This window comes from Phyllostomus discolor, chromosome 10 (assembly GCF_004126475.2).
Source record: "Phyllostomus discolor isolate MPI-MPIP mPhyDis1 chromosome 10, mPhyDis1.pri.v3, whole genome shotgun sequence".
In the NCBI taxonomy this organism is placed as follows: Eukaryota; Metazoa; Chordata; class Mammalia; order Chiroptera; family Phyllostomidae; genus Phyllostomus; species Phyllostomus discolor.
In genome coordinates, this window is record NC_040912.2 from 35,551,052 (window position 1) to 35,563,378 (window position 12,327).

At 40.4% G+C, this 12,327-nt stretch overlaps 1 protein-coding gene across 3 annotated transcripts in view; it reads left to right on the forward strand.

Annotated features, from left to right (window-relative positions):
- The window catches only part of ELAPOR2 (endosome-lysosome associated apoptosis and autophagy regulator family member 2), a 184,453-nt gene that overhangs the window by 145,839 nt on the left and 26,287 nt on the right, over positions 1–12,327 (forward strand). For all 3 annotated transcript variants that reach the window (XM_028526179.2, XM_036010671.1, XM_036010672.1), the window contains 2 exons: positions 2,953–3,049; positions 3,753–3,854. In XM_028526179.2, coding sequence (XP_028381980.1) covers positions 2,953–3,049; positions 3,753–3,854 — 199 coding nt within the window. The remainder of the gene's footprint in view (positions 1–2,952; positions 3,050–3,752; positions 3,855–12,327) is intronic.

Sequence of the window (12,327 nt, forward strand, 5' to 3'; positions counted from 1 at the left end):
AAGCTTGCAATCAGCATCCAAACTCTGTGTTGGAAGCAAAAGGTGCTATTATTCCTTGCATTTTAGCCCTGTCATCATTTTGCCAGGGGAAAATGCCTTACATTGAGATTAAGCAATTTTTGGAGTTATTTTTTGAAATTATTAGGACACAAGGATTTTTTTTTGTCAAATAATGCCTATAATGAATGTGAACAAAAAGCTATATTAGCCAAGTAGACCAACTCGTTCGACAAAACTCACCAGGGGCTGAGTATTATAATAGTACTCATTGTTCAAATGTTAGAACTAGAAGAGACTTTAGATATCCTCTAAATATTTCATGTATTTTAAAGATTCAGCACAGGAGACCCCTGAAGTGGAATCCATTGCTAGATTTGCTGCCCCACTGAAGTACACCTGTGTGGTCATCAGTCCCTCTGCCTCTGTTTTCCCCACTCCCTAGTACCCCCACAGGGACTCCAGGTCAGGTGGAATCATGTTCTGCAGCATCAGCTCCAGTGGGCTTCACAAGGCACCTCTGTCTAAGAGTCTTTTACTGGTCCCCAGTGCCCTGTCTCTTTTGCTAGCCCTTCTCCTGCTACACTGTCAGAGGTTCCTCCTGTATGACCTCGAAGCAGTCAAGGGTGACTTTCAGTAGAATAAAAATGAACAGCTGGACTTCCGGTCAAGATGGAGGTATAGGTAACCATGCTTTGCCTCCTTGCAAAACTACAGCAAAAATTACAACCAGACTACAGAACAAATATCACCTACATTCATCAGAAAATTAAGCTGTATGGAAATACAACAACCAAGGGTTTAAAAAAGCCACATTCATCCAGATGGGTAGGAGGGTGGGAGAGGCAGAGAGGTGGGGAGAGGTAGAGTGGTGTAGACAGGTGAAGACACATGGAAAAGGCAGTCCCACATTCAGATTAAAAGTCAGGAGGGATATCTTGGGACAAAAGGATCCCAGCCCCAAACCAGCCCACCCAGTCCCGGGTTCCAGTGCCTGGAAGATAAATCTCCATAACTTCTAGCTATAAAAACCAGTAGAGGTTGTGGTGGTGGAATAAACTGCAGCTTTCTGAGAAGATTCCTCTTAAAGGGCCTGTAATAGTCTTAGGACTTATGCAGATCCACCACATTTGGGATTCAGCACCAGGGCAACAGCTGGAAGGGCTCCAGTGACATACAGGGAGAAAACAAAGTGATTGGCAACGGGGATAGTGCTGGGAGGCAACTTCCTCCCAGGGAAATCTCCGGAGGCCAGGCAGCAGCATTGTCCTCTCTCTAAGTTATCTCCCACACAGAGCCACAAAGCAGTGAAACAGGTTGCCCCACCCTGATGATTACCTAAGGCTCCGCACCATACAACTTACAGGTGTGCTTTTCTACAACAGGCCATGCTACTATGACAGCAGTCAAAGCAGCTATCTAATGCACAGAAACAAACACAGGGAGGCTGCCAAATTGAGGAGACAAAGAAACATGGCCCAAATGAAAGAACAGAACAAAACTCCAAGAAAAGAACTAAACCAAATGGAGATAAGCAACCTATCAGATGCAGAGTTTGAAACACTGGATATCAGGATGCTCAAAGAAATCACTGGTATTACAACAGCATAAAAAAGACCCATGCAGAAATGAAGGTTACATTAAGTGAAATAATGAAAAATCTACTGGGAACCAACAGTGGAGGTGATGAAGCTGGGTTTCAATCAATGATTTGGAACAAAAGGAAGAAAAAAGCATTCAATCAGAACAACAAGAAGAAAAATGAATGAAAAAACCAACCCAGAGGTTTGGCTAAGGAGCCTCTAGAACATCTTTAAATGTACCAACATCTGAACCATAGGGGTTCCAGAATGAGCAGAAGAGCAAGAAATTGAGAACTTATTTGAAAAATTAATGAAAGACAGCTTTCTTAATTTGGTGAAGGAAATAGACATAGAAGTCCAGGAAGCACAGAGAGTTCCAAACAAGTCAGACCCGAAGAAGACCACACTAAGACACATCACAAAATGCAAAAGTTTCAAGATAAAGAGAGACTATTAAAAGCAGCAAGAGAAAAGCAGATAGTTACCTACAAAGGAGGTCCCGTAAGACTGTCAGCTGATTTCTCAGAAGACACTTTGCAGGCTAGCAGGGATTGGCAAGAAGTATTTAAAGTGATGAAAAGCAAAGACCTACAACCTAGATTACTCTATACAGCAAAGCTATCATTTAGAATAAAGGGCAGATAAAGTACTTCCCAGACAAGGTAAAGTTAGAAGAGTTCATCATTACCAAGCCATTATTATATGAAATGTTAAAGGGAATTATATAAGAAAAAGATCAAAACTATGAATATTAAAATAGCAATAAATTCATAACTGTCAACAAGTGAATCTAAAAAATAAACTAAGCAAACAAGCACAACAGGAACAGAATCATAGATATGGAGATCAATTTGAGGGTTATTAGCTGACAGGGGAAATGGAGAGAATGGGAGAAAAGGTACAGGAATTAAGAAGCACAAATTGGTAGGTACAAAATAGATAGGTGGATGTTAAGAACAGCATAGGAAATGGAGTAGCCAAAGAACTTGTATGCCTGACACATGGACATGAACTAAGAAGGGATTGCTGGAGGGAATGGGGGTACTGGGTAGTGGGGGGATGTGGAAAAATTGGGACAACTGTAATAGCATAATCAATAAAACATATTTTAATAAAATAAAAATTCAGGACATAAAGACCCAGGGAAGTAAAATGACTTAAACAAAATTACAAAGCTAAGGAGTAGAATCGTTTGTTTTTGTCAGAGACTTTGGAAAGTTTCTTATTCTTACCATGAATACGTTAATTTAATACAATATTTCTTGTAAAGTGACAGTGTCAAAGTAAAGCTATTTTTTATTCAGATATACAGAGACTAAATAAACTTAATTTTCCCATATGGCTCAATAATATTTTTTTTTTTGTTATCTAGGAGTGACAATTGAAAACACATTGCAAAATATTAATATAAAAGAAGATATGTTCCCAGTCTCACCAAGCCGAATACCAGATGTGCATTTCTTTTATAAGTAAGTGAAGATGCTGTTTCCCTTCACATTTTTTAAAATAAATAAATGTCACTTCAGGGTGCTGGTATAGTAGTTTATAATGAATAAGCCGTAATTGGTTATTAAATAAAAAGGCTTAGTAAGAAGTAGGACACATGGAATAGTTTGAAGGCCTTATATAATTTCTCTCATATATATGATATTTTAAATTAGGCAGTAGACTCTTTCGTGTAGGCAGTACTTATTTGTAATTTATACATCAAAACATCATCCTGAGTGGGTATGACATTTTTCCTTTAAAATTTCTTTTGATTATAATTCTAAAAGCTTTACTAAAGACCTTTATTGTAGCTTATCACTTTACCTGGGGAAATAGTCAACTTTTCCAAGCAAATGACATCATTTGTATAACAGCTAGTGGTAGGGGGTTTAGGGGGTGGAGGGATTGAGCAAAAAAGAAAAAGGGCTCATGGACATGGACAACAGTGTGGTGGTTGCTGGGCAGAGGGGAGTATAAGGGGGCTAAATGATAATGAAAAATATAATAAAGATTGAATTAAAAATAATAAAATCAATTAGCATGCAAGAAAATGCTAAATTAGCGAACTTTGATACATTTTTCTTTTTCATTTGTTTTTATAGCATAGAAGTTATATGCAGGATATTTTTATCTTTGTAATCTGTGTCATATGTATTTTGTAAAATGATAATTTATTTTTAATAGGTCTTCTACAACTGCAACATCTTGTATTAATGGCCGGTCAACTGCTGTGAAAATGAGATGCAATCCTACTAAACTGGGAGCTGGTATGATTTCCGTCCCCAGGTATTATTATTTCTAAATAATTATTTACATTTCTATTTATTATGAGGAAGCAAAACTCTAGAATCTTAATATTTTATAGCATAATCTCTGTGGATGCAAAGCAGAAAGAGGACAGAAGAATCTTTAGATTTTTGTTGTAGTGATGTGCTGAGTGCCTATTTGGAGGTCCTTGTTCCATCTCAATACTTCCCAGTCTCCTCAATAACACATTTTTACCCTGTTTGCCTGAGTGTGTTAATCCCTTAAAATTTTTTTAAGCAATATATAGTTATATGGTTTGTATACTTGTATTTATTCATACTATTTTGCCTTAACTTCTTTGAGAGCTGGATTAGAAACTTTACTGGGTTACAGTTCTTTATAACCAATGAATTATTTGGGTGATCTAGATTTAGTCATCTAACCTGTAAGTTATAGTTTCTTTCTCTGTAAGGCAATGGGGCCAGGATAGATAATTTGTATGATCTATTTCTAACTCTTGAGTTTCTAATAAATGTTGGTGAAATCACTGAGGTGTAGCCTGACCTACAGAATATGTAATATAGTTCATTTAACTGGATTGGCATTGAGGCAACAGCTGTCCACACTCTAGATCTGTTTAATACAGTTCAATTTGTGTGAGAATGCTAAAAGAAAGTAAGCAATTTCATGGACTCAGAAGAACTGTCAGCTTAAATAAAGATTGCTTTCATGGCATGAGTGACACTTTAATGTCTCCTGATTTTTATTTTTCACAATTATTAATTGTTCAGTATGTAGATTATTTATTTTGCAGATTTTTTGGATCTTAAGTGGGTTTTATTTTATTCAATTTTAAAATCATTTTTATTTTTTAAGTTGGCTTACATTATTATATGAGCTTTAGGTATACACCCCAGTGATTGGACATTACATAACCATCAGGTGATGGTCCTGATCAACCTCGGACCCATCTGACACCATACATAGTTATTAGAATGTTGTGGACTATATTCCCAATGCTGTACTTTGCACCCCCATGGGCATTTTGAAACAACCAATTTGGACTTCTTAATTCCTTCACCTTTCACACCCATCCCACCAACCCCTCTCCCATCTGGCAACCATCAAAATGTTCTCTGTATCTATGCTTCTCTTTCTGTTCTGCTTGTTTGTTTATTTTGTTTTTTTTTTTAGAGTCAATTGTTGGTATATATGTACTTATTGCCATTTTGTTGTTTATAGGTTTTATCTTTTTTATTCTTTTTTTTTGTAAAAAAGGAAAGGAAATGTTTATTTAATGCTATACAGACTTAAAGTAGTGACCTAATGTCTTCATAAAAAATCCCAAAGTCCCTTAAAACACCAATAAACACACACAGTCCTTCCTTCCCTCCTCTGCCCAGTCTGGGGTACCATATCTCAGGAAAAGAAATAGAAGTCCATGGCTCAGGCAGCCCCCAGTTCTTCCCAGTAACCCATCTTGGCTAGTAGGCCTCCCTTGGTTCCTGGCACCATGAGCTGTGTCGCCGGGATCTCTCCTAAAGCCTAGTGGTGGTTCCCCCTTCTAAAGCTGCGGGGGTCCCCACTCTGCTAAGGACTGCATGGTTCTCTCTCCCAGGGCGGAGGGAGTCCCCACTCAGCCAAAACGCGTGGTTCTTGTCTTTTTTTGTTCTTAAAGAAGACCTTTTAACATTTCATGTAAGAATACTTCGGTGGTGATGAATTCCTTTAGCTTTTTCATATTTTTTCATAGTTCTTTATCTATCATTTGATTCTAAATGATAGCTTTGCTGTGTAAAGTAATCTTGGTTATAGGTCCTTACTTTTCATCACTTTGAATATTTCTTGCCAATCCCTTCTAGCCTACAAAGTTTCTTTTTGAGAAATCAGCTGACAGTCTTATGGGAGCTCCCTTGTAAGGAACTAACTGATATTCTCTTGCAGCTTTTAAGATTCTCTCTTTGTCTTTAATCTTTTGTATTTTAATTGTGATGTGTCTTGGTGTGGTCTTCTTTGGGTCTAACTTGTTTGGGACTCTCTGTGCCTCCTGGATTTCTGTGTATATTTCCTTCACCAAGTTAGGGAAGTTTTCTGCCATTTTTTCAAATAGGTTTGCAATTTCTTGCTCTCTTCTCATTTTGGCACCCCCATAATGCAAATGTTGGTACACTTGAAGTTGTCACAGGGGCTCTTTAAAGTACTGTCCCCATTTTTTCATTCTTTTTTTCTTTTTGCAGTTCCAATTGGGTGTTTTTTTGCTTCCTTATATTTTAAACCACAAGCGGATTCTCAGCTTCATCTGTTGATTCCCTGTAAATTCTTCTTCACTTCAGTTAGTGTATGCTTTATTTCTGACTGGTCCTTTTTTATGCTGTTGAGGTTCTCACCAAATTCTTTATAACCGATGTTTTGAACTCTGCACCTAGTAGATTGCTTGTCTCCATTTTGCTTAGTTCTTTTTTTTTTAAATTCACACCCATAGATGTTTATTCATGAGCGAGAGAAATTGATGTGAGAGAGAAACATTGATTAGCTGCCTCCCACACATGCCCTGATTGGGGATTGAAACTAAAACCTAGGTATGTGCCCTGACCAGAAATTGATCCCATGACCTTTTGGTGTATAGGATGATGCTCCAACCAACTGAGCCACCTGGCCAGGGCATTTTACTTAGCTCCTTTTCTTGAGTTTTGTTCTGTTCTTTTATTTGGGCCATGTTTCTTTGTCTCCTCATTTTGGCAGTCTCCCTGTGTTTGTTTCTGTGTATTAGGTAGAGTTGCTATGTCTTCCAGGTTTGGTAGACTGGCATAATGTAGTAGGTATTCTGTAGTGTTCAGTGACACAGCTTCCCCAATCACCCAGGCTGGGTATTTGAGGTGTGCCCCCCAATGTGGGCTGTGTGTACCCTCTTGTTGTAGTTGAGCCTTGATTGCTGCTGGCACATCAGTGGGAGGGATTTACCCCCAGGCTTATCAGCTATAAGGACTGGCTGCAACCACAAGTCTCTGACCACTATGGAATCTCAGCTGTGCAGGAGCCCACCCCACAAAGCAGGACTTGCTTCATCAGGGCTTGGATGCCCTCTCAGTCTACCTCTTGAGTGTGTCACTTGTGGAGATGGTTGGGTGGTGATACTTTGAAGTACTTTGAAGCTGTACACTGGAGGCATTGACTCTGGGGCCTTCCTGGAGGTACAGCTGGAGGTACAGGCCAAGATCAGACACTATCTATGTTATGCCTGGGGCCACCTGGCATGAGCTAAAAAGTAATATGCAGGTGGCTGCTATTTGTGCTGGGCTTACAGATGCCCAGAGGAAGCCAAGCTGTTTACCAAAGCTAGCTGCTGCTAATGCCAGGATTGGGACCACTTAGCGAGAGGTAGAAGACATACTGAGGCCAGCTGTTGCTTATTTGAGATTTTTTTTTTTTGAAATCTGAAGCATGAGCCAAGACAGGCCATTCCTATAGAAAAGCCATTGGAAACAGCTTGGGTGAGCCTGAAAGGTGGGTGGGATGGGGCCTCAGGGAATCACCAAATATGGTACCCACCTTCAGGCTCTTTGAGGGGAAGGCTTATCAAAGGAACAATGGTCTCTGCCAGCACTTCTCTCAGGGAAAAAGCTGCCCTGAGCTCCTACCCCAGAGCCAGACAATTTTGTTACTCCCTGTACGTCCCTGTTGCCTTTCAAGCTGCCCCATCACTGTAGCTCAGAAGGAGTGAGACAGAGTAAATCTATGTGAAGGCCCTTTAAGAGAAACTGCCTGAGACTTTTGGCCAAGATGGAGGCATAGGTAGATATACTTTGCCTCCTTACACAACTAAAAGAAGGACAACAACAAATTTAAAAACAAAAATAACCAGAACTGCCAGAAAATTGAACTGTATGGAAGTCTGAAAACCAAAGAGTTAAAGAAACATTCATTCAGACTGGTAGGAGGGGCAGAGATGGGCAGCCAGTGGGGAGAGGATGAATGGAGACTGGTGGACCAGGTGGTACCACATTTGCATGAGGATAAACCTGGAGGAACAACTGAGGAGCAAGACTGACTATGCAACCTAAGGTTCCAGCTCAGGGAAATAAAGCCTCAAAACCTCTGGGGGTTGTGGTGGCAGGAGAAACTCCCGGTCTCACAGGAGAGTTTGTTGAGAGACCCACAGGGTACTAGAATGTACACAAACCCATCCACCTGGGAATCAGCATCAGAACAGCTCAATTTGCTTGTGGATAGAGGGGAAGTGGGTAGGGAGGTAGAGGGGAAAGCTAGCCAAGAGCTGTGCAAGTGACATTGTTCCCTCTCTGACCCTTATAGCACATACAGAACCACAAGGCAGAACTGTGGGTTGTCCCACACTGGCAAGTACCTAAGACTCCTCCCCTTACTATGTAACAGGCATGTGGAGACAAAAAAATATGGCCCAAATGAAAGAACAGATCAAAGTTCCAAAAATAGAACTAAGTGATGAAGAGATAGCCAACCTATCAGATGTAGAGTTCAAAACACTGGTAGTCAGTGTTTTTGGTATGCTCACAGAAATGGTTGAGTATGGTCACAAAATAGAGAAAAAAGTGAAGGCTATGCAAAGTGAAATAAAGAAAAATATATAGGGAACCAACTGTAAAGGGAAGGAAACAGGGACTCAAATCAACGATTTGGAGTGCAAGGAAGAAATAAACATTCAACCAGAGTAGAATGAAGAAACAAAAATTCCAAAAAATGAGAAGAGGCTTAGGAACCTCTGGGACAACTTTAAACACTTGAACATCTGAATCATAGGGGTGCCAGAAGGAGAAGAGGAAGAGCAAGAAATTGACAACTTATTTGAAAAAATAATGAAGGAGAACTTCCCTAATCTGTCAAAGGAAATAGACTTCTAGGAAGTTCAGGAAGCTCAGAGAGTCCCAAAGAAGTTGGACCCAAGGAAGCAAACACCAAGGCACATAATAATTATGTTACTCAAGATTAAAGATAAAGAGAAAATCTTAAAAGCAGCAAGAGAAAAGGAGAGAGTTACCTGCAAAGGAGTTCCCATAAGACTATCAGCTGATTTCTCAAAAGGAATCTTGAAAGCAAGAAGAGGCTAGAAAGAAGTGTTCAGTCATGAAAGACAAGGACCTACATCCAAGATTACTCTATCCAGCAAAGCCATCATTTAGAATGGAAGGGCAGATAAAGTTCTTCCCAGATAAGGTAAAGTTAGAGGAGTTCATCATCACTAAGCCCTTATTATATGAAATGTTAAAGGGACTTATCTAAGAAAAAGAAGATGGTCAAAACTATGAACAGGAAAATGACAACAAACTCACAACTATCAACAACTGAACCTAAAAAACAAAACATAAACAAAAACAAGCTAAGCAAACAACTAGAATAGGAACAGAGCCACAAAAATGGAGATCACATGGAAGGTTATCAGTAGGGAGGGGGGAGGGGGAGAATAGAGGAAAAGGTACAGGGAATAAGAAGCATAAATGATAGGTACAAAATAGACAGGGGGAGGATAAGAATAGTATAAGAAATGGAGAAGCCAAAGAACTTATATGTATGACCCATGGACATGAGCTAAAGGGAGGGGAAATGCTGATGGGTGGGGGTACAGGGTGGAGGTGAATAGAGGGGAGAAAAAATGGGACAACTGTAATAGCATAATCATAAAATATATTTCAAGAAAAAAAGAGGAACTGCCTGGGACTCCTGAAGCCCTCTGTCTCCCTCAGCCTCAATCCCTGCTGGTTTTTACAGTCAGAAGTTATGGGGAATTTTCTTCCTGGCACTGGAGCCTTAGTATGGGGGGTCTGGTGTGGGGCTGGGACCCCTCACTCCTCAGGAGGCCTCTGTGGCCAAGATCTCCTCCCAATTTTTATCCACCAATTATGGGTATGGGACCATCTCATTCCCATCTCTGCCTCTCCTACCAATCTCGATGTGGCTAATTCCCTAGTTGTAGGACTTGCATTTAGCCAGATTGCAGGTGTTTCTGAATGATGGTTGTTCTGTAGTTTAGCTGTAATTTTGATGTGGCGAAGACCACATTTTCCTGTGCTGCCATCTTGCCTGGAAGTCCCAGATTTTCCTTCAATAGCTAGCAAAGTTTATATTTTTAAAAGAAAATGATTGATTTAATCTTGTTTTTTGATAGTTTCACAGTAACCCTTGAGAGATCTTAAGTTATTCTGCTCATGTTACGTCAGGATTGTGGGGGAGGAACAAACGTTCCTCCGCCCTCAAGATTCTTTTGGCTGGTCTAGTCATCAAATAGACATGAGGCAGATTAGCAAGAGAAAATAACCATACTTAATACACACATATGCATTGGAACCCCACATAACATGAGAGAGTCCGAGACCCCCATGCAGAAGAGGTTCAGGGACAGAAAGGGGCACAGAGGTACATAAGACTTCCTGACCTAGGGATGAGGTAATGTACCTTGGGAGCTTCAAAGGGTTGTTGCAGGATGATAAGAAGAGCAGAGCTTTAGTAAATAGAACTTTGCTCTGCTCTATAGATAGTAGTTAAAGGGAAGGGCCAAAGGTTTTTGAGCCTGAAGCTAAAATTGCCTTGAGCTCAAGTAACCTGCATACCATTGAGGCACATCTTGGGGTGGTTTGTTCTGAAGCTCACAGTATCACGTGGTGGAAGGTCCCTGGGCCAGCATCCATGTGAAGGTCGAGGCAGCAAACCACACTTTTTAATGAGAAGGTGTGTGTTGAGTTTTCTTTCATTGTTCTCTGATGTCCCACCATATGGCTCTGAGTTCACATGCTTGTTCTCTTTACTTGAGCACTTCTGAGGTCCTTTTTGGCCCTAGCAACCAACCCCTCTGGGTCTAGTCCCGAGGGGCCCCCACGGATGACTTCTGAAGCCTCCTCTGGATCTCAGACTCAAGCAGATAATGTGGCTAAAAGACTAGGCCTATCCTTTGGAAAATGTATATCTCTAACTATCCCAAGGTGGGTTTTGATTCTTTAAAGTAGTAGTAAAAAAAAATAGTCTATGTTAAATGATGGTATCTAGAAACTGCTTTTTTTGTTGTTGTTGGTTGTGAGGAGAGGAAAGTTGACCTGTAGTAGTTTTTTTTTACTTAGGGAATTTAACTCTCTTCTAAAGATCACCCACAGCAGAATACCTTGGGGTGTCTATTTGAGAAGCACTGATATTAACCCATGTTTTAGAGATTTGGCTTTTTCCCCCCGAGACAGATTCTGGAAATTTGTTCAGCATTTTAGTTTTCTGATAAGCTATTTTAAAATGTCGTGGTTTACAGGGTGGATTTCTTCACCGATATCTTGATAAAACTTTATTTTATACTTGTGATACACACTGAAGTTTGAGGACCACCACCTTAGGGAACTGCTTGAACCCCAGAATCTATATTGTGGGTCCTTAGTTATTTTTTGAATCAATTTCCCATCAGGGCACAAGGGGGAGCTCTGGGATCAGAACACGAGCAGCAGCAGCTTGTTCTGCAATAATTAGAATTATCTTTAGCTGCAAGGCTGAATAAAGAAAGATTCGCAATTTCTCCTAATGAAAAAGAAATGTTAACTAAGCCACATACTTAGGCTACTTTTGAAGAGGATTTAACTAGCATTTTGGGGGTGCTGTGGGAGCTTTAAATTCTCAAGGAGAGAGAGGAAGGTGCTAACCAGGCAATTGCCTTGAGAAGTCTCTCGTGCTGATCAAGAAGCCTCAACAGTGAGACTGGCAGATCACAAGGGATTCTGCCTACAGGTAGCATCTTGGCCAAGAGCCTTGGCAAACCAGGCAGAGGCAACTGGCAGTAGTAATGTTGATTGGGGCTCTGTATCTCGGTAACCTGGGAAAATGTCGTAAGATGCCCAGCCTTGGAAAAATGACACTCTTAACAGACAGTGAAGGAGGCAGGAGAAAAGGGGAAATATGTGTTCTTTGTATTTCATGTGAAATTCAGAGAGAGCAGCAAATTAGTAGGGCTGAGATTGCCAACATCAGCCTGTGTCTGGTCTGGCAAATGCCATTGGTTTCTAATTCCACCAAATGCCTGGAGGGTGTGAGACATTTTAGATAAAAACTTAACAGCATCATTCTGTGGTAGATGAAATCTGAGAGCCGGAGTGGACTTTGGAGATTATCTGGTGCGCCTTGTACCTTGTCCAAAGAATATATTGCTAACACAATAGAGCTCTAATGTTCCTAAATGCATGCCTCTCCAGCCTCTGCTGAAAAGGCTTTTCAAACCTCTAATCATGATCGTAGGTGGTTAGAGGAATCGAAGGTTCTCCTTTCATTCGGAGTAATTAGACCTAAGCATTGTGTCCAATGTGCTCTTTCAAAAATGAGAAACGTCTTTTAGTGAAAAGGTTATAAAAAAAGGCTTATTACGAAACAGACAGAGGGAACCAGTTTTACTTTGATAATAGAGATGTCAGCACATCAGAGATCCTTACGTCAAACCCGTTTACTAGACACAGTAGGAAACACACAAGACGCCCACGCTGTCTAGCCATCTAGTGGCACAGACAAAATGGGATGA